The sequence below is a fragment of the Cryptomeria japonica genome, chromosome 9, assembly GCF_030272615.1.
Source record: "Cryptomeria japonica chromosome 9, Sugi_1.0, whole genome shotgun sequence".
Classification (NCBI taxonomy): domain Eukaryota; kingdom Viridiplantae; phylum Streptophyta; class Pinopsida; order Cupressales; family Cupressaceae; genus Cryptomeria; species Cryptomeria japonica.
In genome coordinates this window covers 400285400-400312509 of record NC_081413.1, presented here as the reverse complement: position 1 = coordinate 400312509, position 27110 = coordinate 400285400, and the positions used below count along the sequence as shown (strand labels likewise).

Here is a 27110-nt window from a genome sequence, read left to right as displayed (position 1 = left end):
GGTGAGCGCTCTATATATTTGGGGTGTGTTTTTCATTATTCAAATCATTCACTCATTGTTTCAAGTGCGATTTGGAGAAGCAAGGAAGGAGGTGCGAAATCTAGCTCGTGTGGAGCAAATTTCTACCAAGTGTGGAGACTAAGGAAGGCGAAATTCATCTTGAAGGCTATTGGAGAGGCGTATTTCTTGCTAGATTGGAGGATAAATTCCAGATGTTTTGAAGGTATTTGAAGGCGGATTTCCAGATTTTTTGAAGAGGAAGGTGGAGTTCTTTTCCAAGCTAAAGGAGGTGCATTTTATCCAAGGGAGAGCTTTGATCTACACTTTGCCTAGCAAAATTCATCTATTTTTACATCATTTCTTAGAGTTAATTCTCAAGAGGAGGTATGGCAAAATCATCTTGACACCCTTATTCAAGGTTTGATTTTTTAGACATTTTTTGGAAAAATCTAAGTATTACATGGTTAATTAGGAAATGATAACTCAAGATTTATCATGAAGTTTCCTAATTAAAATCTTGAATCTTCCTTTTAAAGTTTAATTTTTAGATTTCAAGATATATTACTAATTTTAATATTCTGTGGAGATCCCGGAGTTGTAAAATCAAGTCAGATCAAGAACGGTCTCCTCCAAGGACGATCAAGCAAGGACAAGGGCGACCTCCTCCAGCCTAGCATAGACAAGGACGGCCTTCTTTGGACTAACGTCATCAAGGGCGACTTCTCCAATCCAGTATTCCAAGGCAAGGTACATCAATCATCCTGCAAATCAAGGACACAAGAAGTCAGAGCAAAGGGTTCGTTGAAGAAGCAGATAGTTCCAGATGAATTAATTAAAGCTAGCTTCTCAACAACATCAAGTTGAATATCTACCAAGTTACAAGTGTCGGACGAGGTGGCATCCTAGTCATCGCTCATCCAGTCAGTGTGGTCCACCTCAGCATGTCCAGATTCAATGTACCTAACTCATGGAAGGTGGCACAAACTTCTATGTACCTACCCCCGTTATTCATTGATCGAATTTTCTAGAGAGGACATGTGTCCAAGCAATACAATTTTATCATTGGTCAAGCATTAAATGTTATGTAATGGTTGTAACAAACCCTAATTAGGGTTTTCATTGTAAAATCTTGGTCATTGATCTCAAATTGATCTAAGCCATTGAATTGTATTGAGGGCACTATATAAGCCTTGGCATTTCATTTTGTAAATGAGTTAGAGAATAGTTAGAATATAGTTGGAAGCAGTTAGAAGACAGATAGAGAGTAGTTAGAAGGTGATTAGCTAGTTGATAGAATAGCAATTAGAGTAGAGTAGAGAGAGAAGGCAAAGATTGTTGCCAAGATGTTGTTGTAAAAGACTTGTAACTTCATTGAAGAAATGGTGAAATTTATGGGTCGATTCGACAATTTGCATGGTCTTTATACTTCTCATATTTGATTTCATGTTATTAGATGAGTGGAAGAAATGTACTTGATTGATGGTGAAATTCGTATATCCATACTACTAGCAGTTTGTTGATTGCAGACTTGCCTTGCGTAGTCAACTGGAATCATTCAGCTTAAGTTTAACTTCAATTGTCGCTTCTTCATTGATATGCATCAACCTGATGGTGTCTATGCCTGCAGTGGTGATTTGAACATCATAAAGCTTTCCTTCGAAGATCGCACTAACCTTGTGGAGATGGTCCTGGGATGTCAAAACAAGACTTAGTTAGAATTTCATCAAAGATCATTCATTGCTCCTACATTCTTAGTATTAGAATTAGATCCTTTCCTCACCCTCCTCTTTTTTTCCTTTTTTTCAAATCAAAGCTAGTGAAGTCCTATGTTCCAGCAATATTCAAAGCAAATCAGAAGTTCAGTCATCAAATGTAAGTCCCCTTGTGATTCCAGCAAATCACATCATACCACAGAGAGCTTATCCACACGTAGAGATCCTACATTGAAGAACCTTGGAGTCATCCTGATTGATCCTTTTTCGCGACATCTTCAGCAATCAGAGGCTTTATTCAAGAGAGGATAAGGTACCCTTGGGTATTTTATTCTGTGTTTGATAGTGTACAAAATACACGTCAACAGTGCCGGAATGGTCTCTGGAAGTGGACCTGTTGGGTGTAGAAACATCTCTACCTCCTGCACACTCAAGGAACTCGTTGGTGAATGTTCCCTCTCTATCCTCGCCCTCTTTTGTGGAGGTTCTTCCTACTGGACTTCTTGTTGAGCCTCTTGTGGGACTTCCTGTTGGGCATCCTTCTTCCTTGCTGTCCTTGGTCTCTTTGGGGCATTTTTTCCTTTCTCCATCCGAACTTCCCCTCCTGCCTGGACCTGTGAAGAGCCTTTAGTCGCCTCACTATGGGAATCTAGACTTCCCATTAGCTAATATGTCAGATGAACATTTTCTTTTGCCAACTTCCTTATCTGCCTGTCAATCCAGTGCTTAGTGAATTTCAGCACTGGTCTAGCTAAGACACTCAAATCATCGGGCTCTGACCAATCTAGCAACTGAATGGGCTCATCTTTCACTTTCTCAAATTCAGGTTGTATCAAATCTGAATCCTCCTTCACCTGATCTGGCACTTGATAAATTTCACTTATCATGATGGTGTCGAGGGGCAATCTGGAATGTATCCTCTTCCGGATCTCAAGGTCATCCTTGGCACTTGCCCAATAATATTCTAAGTGAAACTCGTGTATGAATTTGACGCCAGCAACCTTTCTGATTTGGCAGTAAGGATCATACTGGGCCCTAGATGTATAAAACGGTAGGCGATAGAATGCCAATTCCCCTGCTGCACTTTCAGTGGCTTCCAAGCCTGGGCATATTTCCATGAAGTCACCCACTACAACTGGGAATTCAATTGATTTCCTTCTCTTCTTCTTCTGCAATTGATCATAGGCAGTTAACTGTCTCATGAGCTCCAACAATATGAGCTTGTTTGATGGATATCTTGGCAATTTGTATGACTGGAATGAGAATCCTTGTGTCCTGATGTAGGTGAATTTAGGAAATTGCAAGAACGCAGCTCCATACTTCTGGACCAAGGCACTTGCTTGCAGCGACACCCTTACGTGCAACTTCTTCTGCATAAGCCGTGTCAAGTACATAGTGAAGGTGTCATTCGCCAACCTGTAAGAATTAACATTGTGAAGATGCAGCTGGGGATAACACTCAAGTACTTTCAGTTGAGCTGGTCCACAACCCATAATTCCTCTTGTTGGTAGACCATCAAATCCTCCCCTTCACGCAAGCATATAGAATAGGTAGGAACTCATGAAGGACTGGGACCTTTTTTCTTTTAAGTTTTTCAACTACTCATGCAAGTAATGACTGATCAATCTGGCCCAGTCAACTAACCCATTTGAATTCATGATCTCGCCTATGTAGAAGAACGTCCAGGTCTCAAAGTTCACAGAATGTGAACACCCCATTACTCTGCTCAGCATCTTTATAAGGTCCACATACTCCTGCTTGAACTCGAAGATAGTGAGAGTCTTTGGCATCTTGGAGGCATGCACCCTAGGCTTCAGCAACCACTGCTTATTAATCAAATCAGCACACCTGGCAAGACCTGCTTCATATACTGCCTGAGCTCCGCTACTGGTCTTGTATGTCATGGAATAGTGCGAAGGAATTCCGAAAGCCTCACCAATTGACTCCGAAGTCAATGTTGCCAGCAGCTTGCCATCTGGCGTTGAGATTGTCTTCCGCTCCAAATTATAATGTGCTGCACATTCCAGGACCAAGTCTGGGCACTGAATAGCAGGAGGAAAACCAGCTGCCACAACAATTCCACTTTTGACAATTTTGACAGCTGTTGGTGATGGATTGTGCCCTGCTGTCCCGAACATTCTGATCTTGGATGCAGCCAAATTGAATGTGCCTAAATTAGTATCGCTGATTTCTTCCCACCTTGAATTCAGCCGGGAATGAGGAAGGAAACCTTTCATTTCTGCCTTGATCAATGCCTGCCTGGAGAGGGTAGCTGCCTTGTTTGATTCCGCCATCCTGGGAAGCACCTTGGAAATGATGAAAACAGAGACCAAGTATGACCACTCTTCACGTCTCCAATTCTTCTTTCCTGAATCCTGCACGTGAGAAATGAAATGCCTCTCCATGCTTATATAGACTTCTTTAAAACGTCTTGCTAAGTTAGGAGGCATTAAATTAGCAATTGCATTCATGATGCGTCATACTTTCCCAATCACTGCGCCATGCAAAAGAAACTTCCCATGCGAGTGAGTTTGAATTTAGAAGTTTCATTAAAAGCACTAAGTCATGCATCATACTTGGAAGATTCTCCTCGCCACCTCATTAATTTCCATTCTTTCCAACTTCGGAGGGAATTTGAAGGATTTTTTCAAGATTTGCTTGATTTCATTCTAACTTGTTGCCTTCTACTTCTGAAGGAATTTTCACGCCTTTTCAACATCCCCTATTTTTTAGGGATTCCCCTAAAATTTAGGAGTCGGGTTCATTGGATAGAGAAATTCACCACGATTCCGAATCTATAAAATTTTCCATATTCCGATAAGATTCGGTGTCTAAAATGGAAAATTCAAGAATTTGCCCGAGGGGATTTTTACTTTTGATTCCTCCTTGACCCTTTGGCTTTCATGCCCTAGACAAATTTTCAATCTTCAAGCTTGAGCGTGGATTTTCACTGGAGGGGAAATTTCGTCAATTTTGTGAATCTTCCATGAATGCTTGATTTTGGTGCCCAGCTGGAGAGTAGGGCAGAATTTTGACCTGGTGGATGATATTCATTCATTTCATACTCTCCATGAACATCCTTGTTTGGCACCCTCACCTAGCACTTGGGCGCTATTCCTTCATGAAGGAGAAATTCATCGTTGTTTGGCTTCTCCATGACTCCTCTGCTTTGGCACTCTTTCATGTCTCTGGGTGGAATTCTCACCTGAGGAAGGAATTCATCATCTAGTGCACTGTCCATGAGAAGACCATTTTATCGCCCTCATGTGTTCCTAGGCAGCATTTTGCACTTGGTGGGGAATTTGTTCACTTTTATGGATTCAATGCATCCCCCAATTTGGCGCTCTTTCCCTCTCTTGGGCGTTATTTCACCCTAAGGAAGGAATTCACAACCTTTCCTTCTTTCCATGAATGCTTGATTTTGGCGCCCATCCTTTTGGTCTAGGGCGCAAATTTGCCTAAGGGAAGGAATTCTCAACTTCTTCAATTCTCCTTGCACACTTCATTTTGGTGCCCTCCATAGTGCTAGGGCGCATTTTACTCCTGGTCATGGAATTCATACTTTTTCCATCTTTCCATGCATACCTTCTTTGAGAGCCCTATGTAAGGCTAGGGCAGAATTTTGCATAGGTGAAGGACTTCATCATTATTCATCATTCTCCATGGAATGCTTAGTTTAGCGCCCTCCATCTTCCTAGGGCGGGTTTTTGACTTAAGGAAGGAATTCCTTGCATCTTGCATTCTTCCATGCCTTCATGGATCTGGCACCCTTTACTCCCTTTGGGCGCTATCTGGACTTGGGCGTGGAATTTCTTTGTTTTGTGCTTTTCCATGACACTTCTCCTTGAGCGCCCTTTCAACTCCTAGGGCGGATTTTTGCCTTAAGAAAGGAATTCCTTGCATCTTGCATTCTTCCATGCCTTCATGGATTTTGCGCCCTTTACTCCCTCTGGACTTGGGCGTGGAATTTCTTTGTTTTGTGTTTTTCCATGACACTTCTCTTTGAGCACCCTTTCAACTCCTAGGGCGGATTTTTGCCTTAAGGAAGGAATTCCTTGCATCTTGCATTCTTCCATGCCTTCATGGATCTGGCACCCTTTACTCCCTCTAGACTTGGGCGTGGAATTTCTTTGTTTTGTGCTTTTCCATGACACTTCTCGTTGAGCGCCCTTTCAAATCCTAGGCCAGATTTTTGCCTTGGCTAAGGATTCACAGACTACGAAGTAAATTCCATGATGCATCAACTTTGGCGCCTTCATGGGTAGCAGGGCGACATTCCTCACTGGTGGAGGATTCAATGAATTTGTGAATCCTCCACGGGACCTCCATTTTGGCGCCCATCTCTGGCCTTGGGTGGAATTTTGACTTGGTGGAGGATTCAGTGAATTTTGTGAATCCTCCATGCCGCCTTCATTTTTCCGAACAGAGAGAATTTTCCCGAGCTTTCCATTTCATGAGTGGGCTTCCAGCATTCAACTATCTTCTGGCTTTCTCTCTCTGCTTTCTGACTTTCCGAAATTAGAAATATTCGTGAATGCCTAATCTTTGTCACCTTGCCCGAATGTTCCTGTCAGAACAAATTTTCCAAAAATAGAAACCTTCAACGTGTCAGCGTTAGACCCCTAGACAGGATACAGGAATGACTTACTATAAATAGAAACTTACTAAAAATAGAAATTACTAAGAATAGTAAGTTTGATTTTTGGCAAAATGACGACATTACAGGACTCAGTAAAATCCCTAAAAAATAGGAACTTTCTAAAAATAGAAAGTTGCTCCATTTTGGCTCAAATTTTACTAGGAGGTTCCTTGAAGGGTCCTGATTCCAATCATATGTTCAGTTTTTCCAAAACCCCAACAAAAACCCCTAAAATCTAGGACAAAAGGCAGAAACCCTAAAAAAGGACAAAATAGGCCCTAGACTTCACCAAACTCGCTCAAACGAAAAGCAAATTAACTCCAAATGATTCGAACATGCGCAAAGCGGAGAGACTGACGAGACTGCCACCAAAACTCAAAAAAGTCAAGACCAAATGACCAAAAGGGCCTAAAAGTTAGGGGGGTCCCTATCTAGGATGGGGTGATGTGTGATTAGGTCACAACAGGACGGGCAGACAAAAATAGTCAATAAGTGGTTGGAGGGATATTTGCGAAATTATGTTACAAATCAGCAGAGTACCTGGATCAAGTGGCTACACCTAGGGGAGTATTGTTACAATACAACCCATCATATGTCTATTGGTATGAGCCCCTTAAAGGCTCTCTACAGATATGATGCTATGGCGTTTGGAGGATTAGCTGTACAAGAAAGCCAAGTACAAGGAGCTAAAGATTTTATACAACAAAATGTTGATAATCTGAACTCTCTCAAAGATAATTTGCAACATACTCAGAATCAACAAAAAATTTATGCTAACAGGATCCTAAAAGAAAGAACTTTTGAGGAAGGGGTCTTGGTTTTTTTGAGGCTTCAGCCTTATAGACAGTCTTCATTGAAGTCCAGTGGTGCTGAAAAGCTTAAACCACAATTTTATGGACCTTACAAGGTACTGTGGAAAATAGGGGAGGTGGCCTATGAGATAGAACTTCCAGAAAACAGCAGAATCCATAACGTCTTTCATGTATCCCGGCTTAAGAAAGTTTTTGGACAACACATAGCTCCCTTTTCTCAGTTACCCCCTCTAGATGATGAGGGTAAGCTGATTTTGGAACCGGAGACCATACTGAATATGAGGGAAAGAAAGCCGAGGAACAAAACCATTTCAGAATTTCTGGTTAAGTGGAAGGGTCTGCCCGAAGAAGATGCTACGTGGGAAGGGGAGGAAATTTTTAACCATCCCCAACTCAAGATGCTTGAGGACAAGCAAATTCGAGAGGGGAGGACTGTCATGTCCCCACAACAAATGTACAAAATGTAATTATATTTATGAATCACAGTTGTCACAGATTACATGTATTGATTGTATCAAATCCTACAAACAACTATTAATTTCACTTATTACTGAATTCATTTGATTAAACAGGATATAATTATTAATTATATATCTTGGGAAATATTAAGATTTTGATTAATTCGAATCATTATTAATTATCAATTATTAATACAATGCCAGAAAATTAAGAATCATTAGTTAAACTTATTAACCACATTAATAAACGATTTCTGATATTCTTATTCGAATCGCACCAAGGATGATGGCTTCTTTAAGAATCACGTCCCCTCGCGTTGATGTTAGTGGGATGTCATGACTCCAGTCAATCACGTCTTTTCTGTAGCGCTATGTCCAATAGTCACAACCCCTGGAGGACTATTTAAGTGACAATTAGACTTCTTTTTCCGTGTGCAATATATTTTGGAAAGATAAGAATGGGGGTAAGGGATCATTACGAAAACCAGGAGAGACAGATCAGGTATGTTTGGCATACTCAGAGTCTCAGACCATCCAGAGATTACTTATTAAGCATGAATACCCAAATCTGTAAAATACAAACATTCCAATTTAAGTAAATCAATTTCCAACTAATTTTGATATTAAATGCACATGAAACTAATGTTCTGAGGAATTACACCTAAATCGTATCGATCTAGAGTAAACTTTAGGAGAGAATATGAATTTCAATGTACATTGAGTGACGCTATTTTCTGTAACCATACTATTCAGTATATCTTAATCAAATTAAACACGAACTGACGTCTGTTCTAAATCGCTTCTGCCTATGCCTCTTATAATTATGAAGTTGTTCAAATACAGTGAGAAAGTAATCCGATTACAGTTAAATATAAATATGAATAAACCATGAATGGATATGGTAGCATAGAAATAATTAATTCAACAGTAGAATAAATTAATGAATCATATGGACAACTCTAAACATTCATTACAATAGCAATGGCTATAAGCTCATTCTGTAATTAATGACAGTCCAGGGAGAGTGGGATTTGCAAGGGGAAGTAATGCCCACCCAAGAAGGAAACTACTGAGTTATGTCAGTAGCCCAGGAGGGCAAGTGACTGCTCTTGGGCTTGGGTCTGGCATAGTAAGTCGCCTCTGCCATCTCCTAACTCTCTGGGTTGGAATTAATGACAAAAACTAAAGAACCAGGTATGCACTAAGGGAAAGACCCACACCATGGGGGAAGCCAGGAGGGCAAGTGACTGCTCCTGGACTTGGGGAAGGGCATATGACTGCTTCTGATCCCCTGTGGGACGGTTGTGAAAAATTCCAGTCATACTGTACATTTCTTACTAACTAAAATAAATCAGTTCTTAAGATAAATAAACAGTCGTGTTCATCTAATGATCTGTTTAATAATTTTCTGTTATTTCTCTTATTCATTTGTCTTTATGCTGCAATTGTTGAGGAAATTATTTTTAAGTAAGGTTATCTCTTGTTGTTCTGATTTATTTCTGTAATAATCACAGGCAGACTTAATTGGTATCACTGCACTAAGTAGGGGACATCACACACCTAAGAATGCATTCATATAATTTTGTGGCTTTAGTAGAGTGTAAAGTGGAGTTGTAATGTCCCAAGTTAAATAATTTGTTTATTATACATTATTTGCAGCAAGGGGCAGAAAATTTAATTCATATCTCATTCCAAAACCCACATGAAATTGATTCTTTCAAATTAAACTGAAACACCCACGAAGATTTCACAAGATTATTGTAGTTGATTTGACCATCAAATCAACTTGAAACTTCGCCAAATTCAACATGAAAGCAAATAACAGAAAATAAAATCATGTGTGCAACATAATGCTGCTAAGAATCATAAATTTTTCATTCCTTCTCTCCAACACAAATCTGCATGCAAAACTATTGAATTTAATTCACCCAATAAGCCTGAAATGCACAAAAACTTCTTTAAACCCTTCCAAACTTCAAAATATGAGTTTTTATTGCAGAATGGAGTCTGATATAAATCAGTGAGCATACATAAAACCTACATAATGAGATATGATGGCTTCTGCAACAAACCCAACAAATAGGATGAGCATAGAGTATACAAATCACCCGCAAACTTAACCAAAATTGCATAGTTTGGTCCCAATCACCTATTATATGATGTGAGCAGAAAAACAATGGCGAAACCATGGCCTCATAAACACCAAAAAATTCTGCAAATCACCAAACTCAAAAACCCCAAACTGTTGCTTCAAACTCTCGGCTGCAAGTCAAAACTCTAAAATTGTTGAAACTGTCAAAACCTTAAGCACAAATATAACCTTTGGATGAGATTACTCCCAACAACCCTCAATCTCCCAACATTAGATTACTTGGACACCATGAACATCCCATTCAACATGTCTTCATCTCCATTGGTTTATCAGCCACTGAAGAACTGCAAGCCAAAGCTCAAATTGTATAGCTAAATTCTGAATCAATTGCAAATGCCCAAATTTCTCAATATATGAAATACAAATTCAAAATCAAATTGGGTGCCCAAATCCCACTACTTGACATGGAGGAAACTTGCATGAAAAGGAAATGATCATTTTTGGCAACTTTCATTACAATGCCACTAGTTGCCAAAATTGCCCATGGACACCAAGAAAACTTCTAAAAAACCACACCCACCAAATGAGGACATTAACTTAATATCTATTTGTTCGAGGCTAAGTTGCTAGGTTCGGCTATATAGGCCCCCGTATTGCCTAAACAAAATTCGTGATTCGTGTTCAGTACTGAGTTCAGTTCGGCGACTCCATCTCCTCAGCCTCCTGTTGCTGACTTTTCGTGTCTTGACTCAGCTGCCGCCTGCTTCTGTCTCTATATATTTGCAGCAGCTCTTGGTCAAAGTATCTCAGCAGTGGTCAAAGTAGCTATGTGGGTTTATTAATTATAAGGTCTTTTATAAATTGAAATTCAATGATATATAATATATACTGTGATACCGGTTCTTGCCTATTTTGGCTGGGTCCTGGTCCTGGTCCGTGCCCGGTCCTGGTCCCAGCCTGGTTCGCTCTGGGTCCTACCCGGGTCCTGCCCAGGCGGCTGGGTTCCCTGTGGGTCCTGCATGGTTCTTGCCTATTTTGGCTGGGTCCTGGTCCTGGTCCGTGCCCGGTCCTGGTCCCAGCCTGGTTCGCTCTGGGTCCCACCCTTGTCCTGCCCAGGCGGCTGGGTTCCCTGTGGGACCCACAGGGAACCCAGCCGCCTGGGCAGGACCCGGGTGGGACCCAGAGCGAACCCAGAAGGACCCAGGGCGAACCCAGGAGGACCCGGGTGAACCCAAGAGGACCCGGGTGAACCCAAGCCCGTGGGTTCCCAAAAACGGGGCCCACGGGTTAGAAAGCAATTAAAAACAATAAAAAAACAATATCATTTATGATTTATTGGCATTGGCAATTAAGGATTTATCATTTATGATTTATGATTTATCTGTTATCATTTATGTATCATTGTATGGGAAAGTTACATTGTATGTTTCATATTTGACATTTGTATGTTTGAACTGTGAACATATATAATTTTGATGTTTTAAGTTTGAACATATATATATATATATAAAAAAAAATTAAAATATATATATATATGTACGGACGAACCCGTACCCGTACCCAAAAAAAATTTTTTTTGCCGAATCCGCGAATCCGTACCCGAATCCGAACCGGAACCGGTAACTTAGAATATATATTATAATATAATATATTATATCATATTATAATATATATATATATAAGTTTTACATTGTTTTTGTACTAACGAACCCAAACCCCTTTTCAAAATTTTGCCAAACTGACAAACCAGGTTCTCGAGCCCGAACCGGCAACTTAGGTTTGAGGAATATGGATTTGCATAGAACAAATAAATTATTAAATTAATACTATTTTTCCAAACTGTCCTATGGCTTTGCTTACTATTTATGGATAGTAGGAACTTACTATTTTTAGTAAATTTCTATTTTTGGATAAAGGGGACATGACAAGATTGGACTGCTCTCCTTGAGTGAAGAGCACTTGTGTTCTCTTACTTTTCAACTTGTACAGGGTCTCTTTTATTGAATGACCCACAACCTAACGAATGTCATAAAACATTTACCTAAAACAATTAGTTTTGTTGTGATTCACATGGTGTTGAGTTTTGATGATAAGGGATGTAAGTAATCGGACATGTTAATCGGGTGCTCGTTTAACCATGGGCAATGACTCAAATCATTGTTGCCCTCCCAACCATAGACGATAAACTGCTATCGTCACCCCCGAGCACATTTCCTCTTAATAGATCTATTTGTCTTAGAATGATCGATGGTGAAGTGAATGAAATCGCACCTCATATATACATGGGTGATACCCTTTCACAAAGGATCGGCCCTCATGACTCAAGCAATAATTAATTAATTTCATTTCATATTTAATATATGATTTGCTCCATCAAGGTCGGCTCATCTAGCAAATATAAAACATAGTGTATTAATAGCTTTGGGATATCTCCTGCTGCTAACCACATACATCAACACATGGTTGTAATCAATACACCATTGTTCTTTTGGTTCTTTGCTAATTTCTTTCTCTCCCATCAATTCCTTCATCATTCAAAGCATATTTCTCCTTAATGCTTGTACAATTCCTATTTCATTATCACTACTTCCATATGAGGCATCATCTTCATGCATTTGTCTTCAAATCATGAAGACATCTTGTCCCCACCCTCTATATCGATTGCTCTATGATACACTTCAACATATAATGATAGTGATAAAACCTTCATTTTTTCTTAGTGAATGAATAAAGACTTTAATTAAACATCTTTCCTTTAAACCATCAAAAGGTTCTTCTTCTAGTTTTATAAGTAATTCTTTGAGCCTATGATTATAAGCTCTAAGATTTTCATGCTTGTCTTATGCTACAGATTTCTACTACGATTTTGTTAACTGTCAAAGCAATTTGAATTCATTTTCAAAGGCCTTTTTTAATTTCCCCCATGTTTTTTGGAAGGTTGGTTCAATCTCTATATACAAATAGATGTCAACATTTCTAAGTGTGGCTGCAAAAGACTATAGCCCATATAGTTTGTCATCTTAGCCATTTGCTACCCAAATACTTTCACTAGACATGCAATGCCTTACTAGATACTTTAATCCATTTCCTATAAACTTAGGCAGCTTCTACCTATCCACACTAGGTCGTGTTGATAGAATTACCATAGCTTTACCTTTGTGCCAACTTAGTGCTTGGAATCTACCCCTTAGGGAGTTATGATTTGGACATTCTAATGCTCTTTTAACACTCCCAAAAACATAGGAATCCTTTACTCTTCTTGCAAATTTAGCATCCCACGCACTTGCTTCACCTTCGGGTTCTCTCTAGCCTTCTCCAACCCTTGGCCCTAGAATTGTGGCTCATTTTCTTCTTTTATAACAACTATTCAATGCTTTGAAGGTTTCTCTCATGTGTTTCCCTTTCTCTAGCTATAAAGGATTCCATCTCCCAACAAATTATTTCCTTGTCTTGAGGCTATATGGATCATAGTTACAAGACTATACGAATCTCGAAGCAAGGAAGTCAAATCGACTCCTTGAGACTTGTCGAGACTTCCAAACTCACTAAAACCTGGTGGGTCCCTTAGGGTAGACTCAGCCACAATTGGGAAAAATAAAATAAATTAAAATGTAAAACATTAATTCAACATTTTAGTTACTTTAAAAAAAAAACCTTTTCAATGCTCGTTTGGTTTATGACATGTCCATCTAGAATTTACAAAAACAAAATATGAAAATGGTGTGCGCCAAGAGGTCCATGTGGTTTTGAAGGTCTTCATTTGGGCTTGGTGGAAAGGGCTCCTTCCCTTGACCCTACCCTCTATCATGATAGGGAGCACACCAAGAGCACTTCCCTTGGACCCCACAAGGGGCACTATCCCTCAACCCCATTGTGTTGCCACTCAACCCCATTGGGGGCATTGCCTTCAAAAACCCCTCAAACCATAAGTCTAACCAAGTAATAGACTAGTGGTGAATCGTGATCATAAAATATAGAAATTACATATCCGCTATTGCAAACCTTTGCATCTTTACAATCAAAGATACAATCAACGGTTATCTTGTTTCATACATTGGACTTATTTAGCATACAAGGACTGCCAAAGGAAAAGTTGGCATGCTAGTCATTGTACTGTTGAATACCATTCAAGTCATAGTTGGCAAGAAATGCCATTTTCATAATACAAAAATGGATCAATCATGCCTTGGACAAACAATTCATAGAACAATCCCATCTATCAGTATCCTATTAATTATGACTTGTTGATTTGTTCCGTGGAATAAGAGAATAAGAGAGTATTAATTATCTAGTACAAGAAAAAGTATTGATTATGACTTGTTGATTTGTTCCATGGAATTAGAGAATATGTCCTTAGAAAATTAATAGTGTTTAAACTTTAAACTTTAAAGAGAATATTCCTTGCTATGCAACCTCTTTTATTATTTCTTTTATAATTAATAATTATATTTGTTATCTTTATTTGTTTAATTATAATTGGAAATTATAAGTGTTATCTTTATTTATTTAATTAAAGAGTGGGTCACTTTACACGTGTAAGAAGAAGAAATGGGGGTATATGAAACAATAACTACCTTGAATTGGTAAAAACCTTGTTTAGAACTCCTTATAAGTACATTCTTTAAGATTAAACATTTTGTAAGAAATAGAAATGGGGGTATATGAAACAATAACTATCTTGAATTGGCAAAAACCTTGTTTGAGACTCCTTATAAGTACATTCTTTAAGATTAAAATGTAGGATGGATCTAATGTAAATTTATATCTATGAAGTTCTTTACTTTTGCTCAAAGCCAACCTTGTCTTATAGAAAGATTAGTGAAATCATAATACTTATCAGGAAGGATAGTTGTCATTATATTCAAGTTCATATTTGTATTGAATTTAGATCATAAGGGAGTGAAAGATTGTAATGTGTCAAATGATGCATTTTGTTCTTGCTTATTTTTGAACATTATTATCAAATTTGATTAGAAGATTGGGAATTAGAGTCATTTATTAAAATTATTAGTGGAGCTAAGGTTGATGAGTTAGAACCTCATGTTTGCAATTCTTGTGGAAAATGTCTAAATCAATATTTTGTTCATAAGGAGTGATTTGATTTTATACCAACCGTGGAGGGTAGTTTTCTTCTCATTCTAGTGGAACTATGCAAATTGATTAAATATTTATGATCATGGACGAATGCTGAATATGGATAAACAGGGAAGGGTAGATCTCAACTTAGATTTGCATGCCAGTAGTTGGCTTAAAATGCTTTGGCCAAAGCTGTTTTTAATCATTTGATGCTAGATGATTGCTTTATTTTACTCCCTACCATATCATGATGATAGGACTGCATGTTCATATGTGAAATGTTAGTTAGATGCATCATGCTGCACTAGGACTCCATCCCACCCACCAATTCCAGATTGCTAGGTACCTCGCGCAAGGGTCGGGAGCTCTTTGTACACTAAGAGCACCAGGGAAGCATTCGTTTCATGGTTGGATGGAAAAAGCACTTGGACCACACTTTCGTCTCACAGAAGCAGATGGAGAGGAGTCTGCAGCAACTAGAGGGGACTTATTATATAGGATCGTTGTATTTATTATTTCATGCATATCGACCTTATGGTCTCATTTTTTTATGTAATTGACCTACATGGTCTTATTATTGTATATTTCATCTAGATGAGATGAGAATTGTAAATCAAACTTTGATGTATATTGATCCTTATTTATTAATTATAGAAATTATTGATCCTTATTTTGATGCTAACAAAATATACACAGTTGAATCCAAAAATTTCAAGCATAATTATGAGGAATGTTTAGATAAAATTTTATGGATGTCCACGTCTGTACACAAGCAAATATCATGGCTACATCATCATCCAAGACCTATCTTAAATGTCAACACCTACCTTGCCGTAATGTTGGTATAAGTAATGCAGGCTCCTCTGAGCCATGGACTTATATTTTTAGTTTTGATATTTTTTTTTGATGCCATGGATTTCACAATCCATGAGATTTGTATACATTTGACAATATTTACAGTTTTAAATTAATACATCTACCAATGTTTCCTTCAACTAAAAATTACAATTCATTTTTATACTCATGTGATCGATGTATACTTGTGTATATGGTTAAAGTAGCTTCTAATTTAGTAGCTTATTGTGTCTACAAAGTTTATTTATTAAAGGGTGCATGAAACAAGTTTTGAATCCTTATAAATCTCTATATTACATGGTTATTTTAATTTTTTGAGTCTTTACCGAGTCTGGCCACCAAGTCTGAGTCCAAGTCAAAAAATCAACTTGTTGAGTCCGAGTCTTGTAACACTACTATGAATTCTTCGTATCGAACTTGGTCTAAAAGGTTTACCCACATTTCGTTCAACAATGGAAGGTTTCTTGCTATTGTTAGACTCTTCCTTCATATGGTTATTTGTCAAATACAACCATATTAACAAAAGTTACAAAACATAATAAAGGCATTGTACGCTAACTACATACTGATCCTTTACTTTTCCATTTATATCATTTTTCTCCATATTTATTGGTCTCATTAGACTTCTCCAGAGTATAGCTATGATGGAAACATCTTTAAGATTAAATTAATCTGTGCCTTTTCTCCATTAAAGTATAAATTCACAAGCTTTATCAGAACCACAGATCTCCTAAGACAGTCCAAAATGTGAAGTAGCATTGCTTTAAATAAGTAGCAAATAAATCTTACAAGGGTGCTATGATAAAAATGCATTCTCATAGCAGATGATCCAGAAAAAATATTGTACCATAGTTCAATGAAAAGGCTTTATGTCCTTACTCCTCCATCTTTGAGAATATTTGAGATAATTTCGATGTACTCGATGACATTATGCGCTGTATCAATGAAGAAACAAGTCACCACAGCATCCCATGTACCTGCATACAAGCGATGTAATATATTGAAGGCCACGTATTTTAAATTTAGTAGTTGCGTATCTAAGTAATAGAAAAATGGAAGAAACAATGAATTATAAATTAAAATGAAACTAGATGATATGCACAATATGCAAGCATATACAACTTAGCAATAGTACAAACCATTATGTTGATCTTTTAAGTTCACAGTGAGATGATAGGAAATTAGGGAAAACAAGAACTTCCTTCCAATGTGAACCGGCTGGTAAATGTAGTCGGGAATAATCAATTATGTTATAGTGTCGTCATTATGTTGTGGCATCATTGGTAGTTGTGTGTTATGGGAGTCAGTTAGTTCACCCGAAGGGCAGTTGGACGCGACGGTTGGTCGCACCCCCTCGGGTATTATATATTGTATCTTGTTCCCTCGGGAAATCATCATTGTAATTGGGGACTATATGAAGGAAAATATACTTGTTTCTTTGGAGTTATAACACTTATCTTATGGCATACTAGCATCTCTTATTCTGTACTGTGCATTTACTTCTTATGTCTCTGAAATAGTTTCCATAGGCGAAGCAGCAAATAGAATAGCAAAAATCCAATAGTAAAATGTATCCATTGTTGACGGGAATAATCATTATGTTATGTTGTTATATTATGTTTATGTTGTCATCGGTAATAATGAGTTACGGCGGTCAATTAGTTAGCCGACGGGTAGGTAGTTGGAGTCGTGACGGTTGTGTCGCACCCCTTCGGATATTATATATTTTGTACCTTTTCTTCGAAGTGGGATCATGTTAGTCGTGTCAAATGTAATTTTATAAGCACTTATTGTACATGGACTATGGAATTAATATAGAGGCTGGTCATTTAATATATTTCCATTATGTTCTGTGCATTTACTTTCTGCATTTAATCGTTTACCCGAGAGGGCAAACATTTGGCGCCGCTGCCTAGACGAACTCGGGAATGGAAGACATGGATGGCGCACAGACACAATGGGCCTACCCGTTGGTGAAGTAAACCCGGAGGCCGACGACGAGCGGACAGAACTTTATACAGGAGAAGACACGGCAACGCGAGAATTTTCAATTTTGCTCCAGGTAGCCATTCAGACATACGCTCGACGAGAAGCGGCGGAGGCAGAAATCCCACCAAGTGCCGTGTGGACAGCGCTAGAGGTTAGCCCGGCAGTAAACCGGTTGATGAACCACCTCCCCCGGTTGCTTGCACAGGCATCGCTGGCACAACAGGCCCGCCTGGAGGAGATTGCCCAGGAAGAGCGATGACAACAAATCCTGCAACGCTACGAAGAGAACAGCCGACGGGAAACGGAATGAGATGGCGCCAGGCCAGGAGGAAATTGAACCTTGTAATAATTCCGACACACTGCTGATATAAATTGTGGCCGAAAGGAAAAAAAATAATAATAATAAAAGTTTTTTTGTGTACATGGCGTGTGTTTGCTGTGTATGGAAGTGACTTATGCCCAATAGACTAAATAAGGACAAAAATAAAAAGATACAGAGTGACGAATGGGAAGTGGCACGAACCGCGTTGAATCTCAGACAGCAGATAGAATGAAGGCGTAGGCTAAGGCAGCTTGCCGAGGGACGACCGGCCGAGGGGTTGCCTGAAGGGAACCCAGGAGGTGTCACGGAGGTTGTGGAGGCAGAGATAGACGGAGAGAACTACACTATCTACACTGTTGTAGGGCTGCCAGAAGGAGTCACGGAGGGTGCCGAAGGAGAACTCTATAGTTCGCTAGAATACCACCGTAGGGTAAGAAGCCGCGAAGAGTTGGTGGAACAAACAAGGCGAAGTCTAAACCTGATCGACGCTACCAGAGACTTGCTAAAGAATTTGTCCATTTCAAAGGACAACCAGAGGGAGACAACGAACGGTGACGGTACGACCGAAGGTGCCGAGGGAGCACAAGGGTACCGTACGGGAGGCAATTTGTTTGGTTTGGTGTCAGCAACTTTTTCCGGAGGACCCACGAGTGGAGGTTCAGTTGCAGGAGGCGAAGGATCGCCAGGTACAAGCACACAAGGAATTAGAGGAGCGAGACCCAGCGGTGGGATGGTGAGTAAACAAAAATTGCCAAAGTTCACAGGGGAGGGCAAGGAAGACCCCTTATGGCACTGCCGTACATGTGAAACCATTTGGTCCGCCAACGGAGTAACAGACTAGGATGACTGGGTACAGCAGTTCCCAGCCACGTTACGAGGAGTTGCCATAGATTGGTACTCTGATGTGGACAAGCAAAAAGTGGCCACGTGGGCCAATCTACAGAAGGAATTCACGAGGGAGTTTCGGTTGCTCCGTGATGACAATGAAATTGTAACGGAGATATATAGTACCAAACAAGGTACCAAGGAGACAGTACGAGCATACAGTCGGAGGCTAAAAGAACTCTTGGGTAAAATGGAAAGCCAACCTGCAGATGGATTGAAGAAACGATGGTTCATTGAAGGGTTGAAATCCTCCCTACGGAGGAAGATGAAAATTGTACCCCCGACGTCATATGACGACGCTTATAATAGGGCGATGGACCTGGAGAGCGAACACAAAACATCAAAGAAGAAGAAAAGTAATAAATCCTCATCCGAGGACAATGACTCTCCACAGGAAAGCAACAGCGACGATGAGGCTGGCAAACGGGTGCAAGCGCTCCACAAAGACATGGAGCAAATGAGAAAAGAATTCAAAATAATGAGAAGCACTGGTCGGAACGAAGGGGACATATGGTGCATTGAGTGCAAAGAGGAAGGGCACACAAAGGGTACTTGCCAAAAGAAGGCATTCTATGAGATTTGCCAAGTGATGGGACACTCCACCAAGGAGTGCCCATACAACATGAAAACCCGAGGTACGCAAATGAACCAGGTGCTGTTCACGGAGCAGGCCACAACATCCGCACCAGCGGGTACCGGCCAACATACTAACACAACGACATCATCTGGAGGATACCGGGACAACAGACGTGGCGGTGGAAGGAATAGCAACAATAACAATAACGGAAGCCGTATCCAGTATGACGCCAAGGGCCGGCCAATTATCCAATGTAGGGCCTGTAATCAGTGGGGGCACTTCGCCCGTGATTGCATGAAGGAAGCCACCTCTCAGCACCTCTGTCGTTGGTGTGGGCCAGGCGACCATGAGGACGCAAATTGCCCGCAGGCAGGGGTTAATCTCCTCAACATTGAGAAGGCTGAGAAGACTGGTGAGAAAGAAGTACTGGCGATCACCCGCGCCCAGACAAAACAAGCCACTTATCCCGACCCCGTACGGTGAAGGAGAGATTACGGGAGGCAAAGGCCAATATTGAATGTGAGATGACGACCGAACGACGAGACAACGAGGTGGCGAGTACATCATCCCGTACGGAAGCGGAAAATAACATCATTGGGCAAATCTTGCAGATGGAGGTGCCAATAAAGGTAAAAGACCTTCTAGACTCTATGCCACAATTAAGGACTGTCATCCTCACCAATGTGCAAAGCACTGCTTCAAAGAGTGCACCACAGGTACGGGTTCCCGCCACCGCATCGTCGAGTGCACCACAGGTACGGGTTCCCGCCACCGCATCGTCGAGTACACCACAGGTGGAGGTTTCCATCGGCCCTTCGACTGACCCGATGTTACTAGCCTTGAGCAGTGGTAGACACCCAGCTGTGGTAGAAATGGGTATCCGTGGGACCATTCTGAAGGACACCATTGTGGACGGGGGATCTGGGGTGAATGTACTACCAGAAGAAACATGGAAGCGGTTGGGGAAGCCCACCCTGTGGCCACCCACATTCAACCTGGTGGGAGCGGACCAACACGGCATTAAGCCACTCGGCTTGTTGATGGCCCAGCAAGTGACGATTGGTACGCAACCATTCTTGTTAGATTTCGTGGTTATTCCCTCGAAGAAGAAAGGCTATGACGCCATCCTGGGGAGAGCGTGGTTGATCAACGCGAGGGTAAACCACAACTGGAAGAAAAATACACTTTCCATGGAGAAGGGAGGGCGGAAATATACCATTGACCTACACACCCAAGATGTTGGCGAAGAGCTCGCTTCTTCCAACTCGGACTCAGAGGACTCTAATAAAGGGGAAGGGGGTCCCGATGAAAGCAAGGGCAAGAACGCGATGGGGCCGAATAGTGAAGGGGTGCTCGAATTGAAGGGATGTTCTGAAGGTGAGGTATGCTCACTTAACGGGCTCTTCCACTGGCAAATGGAGGATTATGAAATGTTCCAAAGCTATAGACTCGAAGTAGAGGAACCAGAGCAACCAATAGAGGTGTACCTGCCGGAATACAAAGAATATTGGAAGGGAGACGCCCCAAACCCTGGCGACGTAAATAATCCGAAGAGTGTCGGCAACGATTGGAACCCTGTATGGAAGACCGCAGTCCTCAAAATCTTTATTATTCTTCTTCCTCTTATGTACAGGAAGGAGATCGTGGTCCCTGTAGAATTTGTGGTTCTAGGTCTTCTGATGGCCATTGAAAATAGATTGGCCACCAACGGGTACAAATTGAAACCCTACCACGCGAAGCGCGCAGGGGACCCGAGAGGCCGAACAGACACCCGAGAGCCCGGAGGGGGACTCGAGAGGATGGAGGGGGACTCGAGAGGCCAGGCAGGCGACTCAAGAGGCACAGGACCACAACAGGCGACTCTCGGGCGAGGAAAACCGAGAAGGATGAAGGGCGATCCCAGAGACAAGGGACCCGAGCCGAAGACTCTCTAGACAATTTCAAAAAAAAAAAAAAGTGAAAAAAAAACACCACTGTACGGGACCGTACGACAGATGACCGTACGACTGGAAGAAAGAAAGAAACGTACGGTCATATGACAGGAAACCGTAAAATTTGAAAAAAAATTGCACGATCGTACGACAGCGACCGTACGGTCAACAAAAAAAAGAAAAAAAGAAAAAAAAAGAAAAAGGGAAAATGGCCACCGTACGGTGGGACCAAGGTGACACCATTGTGCGGTGAAACCACCAAGGTGACACCACCGTGCGGTGGAATCACCGACGGTGACACCATCGTGCGGCGGTCACACCGTGCGATGGGAGCCACCGAAGGTTGTTGCCGAGACATGAACCCACCACCGCACACCGCACCGACCACCGCACAACACCGAACACCGCTGCACAGCAAGGGATAAAGGAGGAGGAAGACGCACCGCACGACCCGATCAACACGCACAGCAAGGGTTACGCACACCAACGCGCAACAGCCACAAAAGGAAAAAGAAAAAAAGAGACCAAGCCCGCACAATCCACACAGCCACGTAAGGGCAAAACGATCGCCACAGGTAGACCAAGCAGCCGCATGATTGGAGGTGCCAGTGCAGTTGTTGACCGTACAGGGAGGTTGTATGGCCGGGGTGCCATCGGGGACATTACAGTGCCTAAAAAAAAAAAAAAACGACGACGGATTGAAAAATGATTCGATGACATCTAGAGCCTGGACACTGAAAATATTGGCGTTGCCCCCAGACCCCCAGTTTATTTTGAGCTACAGAGTACCACGGGAAGTGTTGTGGTTGTCCGTGTTGTGAGAAAGAAGCTTGCAGCTAAGCATTGGCGGGGAAGCCATAAGCCGTAGAGGGAGACGGATTTGGAGGTTGGGAACAAACAGAGTTTGAGGGAAGGCATTGCAGGTCAGCGCAGTTGTATGACACCAGGGAGTTATTCAGTTCAGTTTTTGGCCTTTGGGGAGTGTGATGGAGGATTTGAGGTGTCTCCTAGCATTTGTGCCAGCGGATTGTGGCCACCTCCAGGCATGACTGGTGCGCTTTGAGGAACTCGAAGTATGTCTCGGCTGGACATGAGGTTGCCTTGGTGGATGCATAGAGGGCTCGGGAGGAGCTGACCACCAGGTTGGAGGCAATAGTCGTGTGAGACTTAGTTCAGCGTACCCAGGAGTTGGATGCCGGGAGAGCAGCACGGATGGCTATTGAGGACAAATTGGCTAGGGAGACAGTATCATTTGAGTAGCAGTTGGTGGAAGCTGAGACTGGAAAACGTGTTTTGCAGACAAGTTTGGGTTAGGCACAGGAGGATTGTGATGGCAAAGGAAGCAATATTGGTGAAATCCGCACTTGAGCATCGGATGGTAGCAGAAAAGGGTTTTCAAGCAAGGACGCAACAAGTGTATAAGATCCGGGTCCGACTGGCGTCAGTAGTTCCTGTCGTTCATCTCTATTTTGTATTAAGTCGTCAGAGTCGACTTCTTTTCTTGGGGGGGATGATGTTGACGGGAATAATCATTATGTTATGTTGTTATATTATGTTTATGTTGTCGTCGGTAATAATGAGTTACGGCGGTCAATTAGTTAGCCGACGGGTAGGTAGTTGGAGTCGTGACGGTTGTGTCGCACCCCTTCGGGTATTATATATTTTGTACCTTTTCTTCGAAGTGGGATCATGTTAGTCGTGTCAGATGTAATTTTATAAGCACTTATTGTACATGGACTGTGGAATTAATATAGAGGCTGGTTATTTAATATATTTCCATTATGTTCTGTGCATTTACTTTCTGCATTTAATCGTTTACCCGAGAGGGCAAACATCCATCAATTAGTCAGCCCATAAGAGTTTAATGGGCCAAATAGGTGGCAGATACCACCAACTTTCTGGGCAAGTAGAAATAGTAGGCACTAGAATGTTGAGGAAATCACTGATTAAAATATGTAACTACCGTAAGACCCAGATCTTGGCATATAATAATGTATACAATATGGACTGCATGAAATAATCTGAGTTAAATCTGTTCTCTAAATCAAACAGATTTAATTGATTTGCACTTGTAAACCAGGCCATACAACATCCATAGGCAATAATAAACATAGAACATATATCAATGATCTTTGCTACCAAATCTGTACAATATAGATGGTCTGCAACTACAATAAGGCCAGCGAACTACATGCCAAATCTAGTACTATCTTCATCAATTGTCAGACTTAACTCAAGACCAGATCTAGAATTTCAATTGACATATGATCCAGATCTAGAATTTCAATTGACATATGATCCTTAGTGTAGATCAGAAATTAATACATATAATAAGTCATGCCACGCATAGCTTCCATGTTGTAGTTACTTCTTGGTACAGTAAATCAGCACCAGCTACTACCTAATAATTGAATTTATAATGCTTAACTTAACATGTTAAGTTACAATGTTGGTAGAAGTATACAGTCCACCCTGGGTCATGTTTCATTTACCATAGAGTAAACTAAATATCCACCAAAATTTTAGTATAGACATCTTTCCAACATTTCCCTGAGATAAATACTAACCAATCTCATTTGTACTTCAGTTAAAAAAATATTCTAAAAACTTTACTATGGAAGGCTGCCATTTTTCTAGAACCCAGCCCTCATAGAATTTTTAGATTTTAGAACACACAAAATTAATCTGGCACATAATCATGTGACAATGCTCAGTCTTCCTAAGACACATAAGTATAGCCAAGTCTATAGCGACTTGGGCTAGTTCACTGAGACAGACTCAAAACAAACATATTGGGCAGGAGTTGGCTCATTGAACTCAAAGATGGAAGAGATCATTTCCCCACTGTCTTCAAGGTATTTTATTGCAGGGCAATCTTTAAAAAGCAGAGAAATGAATTTGAGACAGAAAGACCACCATGATATCAGTCTTTCAGCCTTAAATATTTTGAAGGTAAGGGCAAGAATTTCAAATAGCTCTAAACTCTTACTTTTTTAGGAAACATTCAGCAGATAAGGCAATTTATGTTCTTAATTTCATTTCCAACAGTGACACTTAATGAAGGATTCTGAGTCACAATTAGCAGGCATTTTAAGGCATTTTTAAGGCATTTAAACTCCCTTGTTTTTTCTTTTCAGCAAGTACAGACAGATGAGTTTCTGATTTTCTTATACATTCATCTTCATAAACCCTGCATCAAATAAATAAATAAAAGAAAACCTCATCAATAAAAAGTAACAATCAATTGTGGCACACCTTGGCAAGCTTTTTGGAAACAACCATTTTTTAAAGTTCCTCTTGCTTTCTCTCACCGACTTATGCCAAGTTTTAGGTCCTGAAAAAAACAGGAAGCATCCTTGGTTAAGTATGAGGCAAGCAATATAAATGATTCGCCTACCCCAATCTCTATTCTCCACCAATAACAACCTTGTTCAATCTTTGTCACTGTAACTTCCAAGCATTACTTCCCATAGTACTGCCAGTCTTCATGCCTTTTTGACTCCACTGTTCAAATCTTAATTCAGAGAACGCATTGGCTATAACTTATAAACCCAAAATTGAGTGAGCACAAGGTTTTCCTCAAGGTTGTTCAAATGTTGTTTTGATACATCAATACAACAAGAGATGCTAATCTTACCAAGACTAAAATATAGGGCAGAATAGAATCCTCTTCACCATTTTGTTGGAAAATTCTACTTGATCGTTTCCCTCAGGGTATTATAGAGGAGAATAAGAATCTGAAGCCAAACTTTTCAGCCGACTCATGCATCTTAAGGCTTTCAAAATCAAAGCTATTGTCGACCATGACAAAAATAGAAACTCTAAACTAACACTTGCTGTTTTCGGAAGAACCTGGAAAATCTACTTGCACTTTGAGGTTGCCTGCACCTGAGGCTTGACCATAAAGTCTCGCTCCGCCAACGTCTCTATTAAGGGTAGGTAGCCAAACCCAACAATGTGTAAAAAAAACTCATTTACTTAAGTTGTAACCTATGTTGATAGACACCACAGTTTGGTGTGATGATGTTGGGAAACATCACTACACAAATTTGAAGAGGGCTAACAAGAATCAAAAGAATGCAAAGACCATTTGGTTTTGCTCCTGCAAAGTTTGCTCGTCTTTGTCTCCTTGTCCTTTCCTTTCTTGTCAGGGTAGGGAAGGAGACTATTAAAGGTGTTCAGCTTGTGCCTAAAAGTTGCAAGAGATGAATCCTTAAAGGATTTTCCTTTTCTTCTTCCATAGATTTGTGTGCTATTCACTCCACATTTGAATGGATCTTTACTTTACTCAAGAAGTGATATTTTGAAAAAAAATTAAGTGGGGGTGGCAGAGGGCAGGTTTATTCTCATCCTTAGGCTTGCTCTTTTGGGATTCCTTCACAATCAATGTGTTAGCCTCATCAAGGTCAACTTTTTCCCTTCAGTAGTAGAGAATCAAAGAGCACATTAACAATTGCATTATGGTTGTAATCATAACAAGAGAATAATCATCGAGTGGAGAGAGGTTAAACAACTCAAACTTCAAAGATGTCAATACTGAGACATTCAATTAAATTCCTTGTTGTAGGCAAGGATTTCACGGTTGAGAACCTCAAAGTGAACTTGTCATCGCAACACCCTAAAGAACATATTGAATAGTTAGAAATTCACAAACCTTGTTTAGATGAGTGTAATGGCCATATGCCAACACAGAAAATCAAATTTCAAACTCACCTTAGGCTTGGGCCATTGTTGTGCAATGTGAGTAACTAGATACCTAAATTGAATGGTTAAGCCACATAATAAAGAGGATAAAATCATTGAACAATTGTTGAAAGTGAATAAATTATGTAACAAATATTCTACAGCTAAATGAAGGCTTCAATTTGGAGACTCCAAGCAAAGAGCTTGAGCATGAGCAACTTGTCATCTTCCCAACATATGCATGCTATCATGAAGATGCTCCAAGGGAATTTCATTGAAAGCATTGTTTAACTTTGGGAAGTCATTTAATGGAATTGAATGGCCAAAGAATTTTTACAAAATATTTGTAGAAGTGGCTTGTGCGAGGGTACTGTTAGCCAATTATTTTAAAGGAAAGACCCCTAATCTTGTGGATTGATAAGTCATACAACCCACGATAGGGATCTGAATGTTCACTACAAGGTGGGGGATACCCATATGGGAGATTCCTAGGGGGTCAAGCTCAAGGATTGGTATTCCTTCAGCTCAAGATATGAGAAAGCAACCCAAGGGAAATACCCTCCAAAATATGTATCCCATGGCTTAAGGGAAGGGTGACATCTCCTACGAGGCACTTCTTGTGCATGTAATTGAAGATCCATACAGTGGCATTGAGCAGCATGGTAGGCATACTACAAGGTTTCTCCAATGTGGATGGCAATCATGTAATGTCCCTTTTGGGATTGCCCTCAATCTTGCCCTTACTATTATCAAGTCTGCTGACTTCCTCTATTATTCCGAAATCGGTTATGAAGTTTGATGCTCACTTGAATGGATTGATTGATCTTCTTCTTGGTTCCATCTTTCTTCAAATGATGTCTCCTTCATTTTATACCCTTCATGGAGAAAGAGGGTCACATCCTTTGGTTATGAAAAGATACATCTGTTTGGCAACAACTGCTGCCCTTTCACTTCTTATTTAATCTTCACCTATCTCTCACTTCTCAAATCTGTCTTTACTGCAAATAAAATCTGCATATATCCCATTTAAGATCTGCATATCTTCTTCTAGATCTGCATATCCTAATTTTTTCTTCCCT

The 27110-nt window shown here is 40.5% G+C and overlaps 1 protein-coding gene across 5 annotated transcripts in view; it reads right to left on the bottom strand.

The window, feature by feature from the left end:
- Nucleotides 1-27110, bottom strand: part of LOC131073111 (uncharacterized) — a 269602-nt gene that overhangs the window by 45663 nt on the left and 196829 nt on the right. For 4 of the 5 annotated variants that reach the window (XM_058009495.2, XM_059211076.1, XM_058009502.2 and 1 more), the window contains exon 13: nt 16524-16621. In XM_058009495.2, the coding sequence (XP_057865478.2) occupies nt 16524-16621 (98 nt within the window). Of the gene's footprint in view, nt 1-16491; nt 16622-27110 lie in introns of all 5 variants that reach the window. The other variant, XR_009112830.2, reaches the window with a different exon arrangement.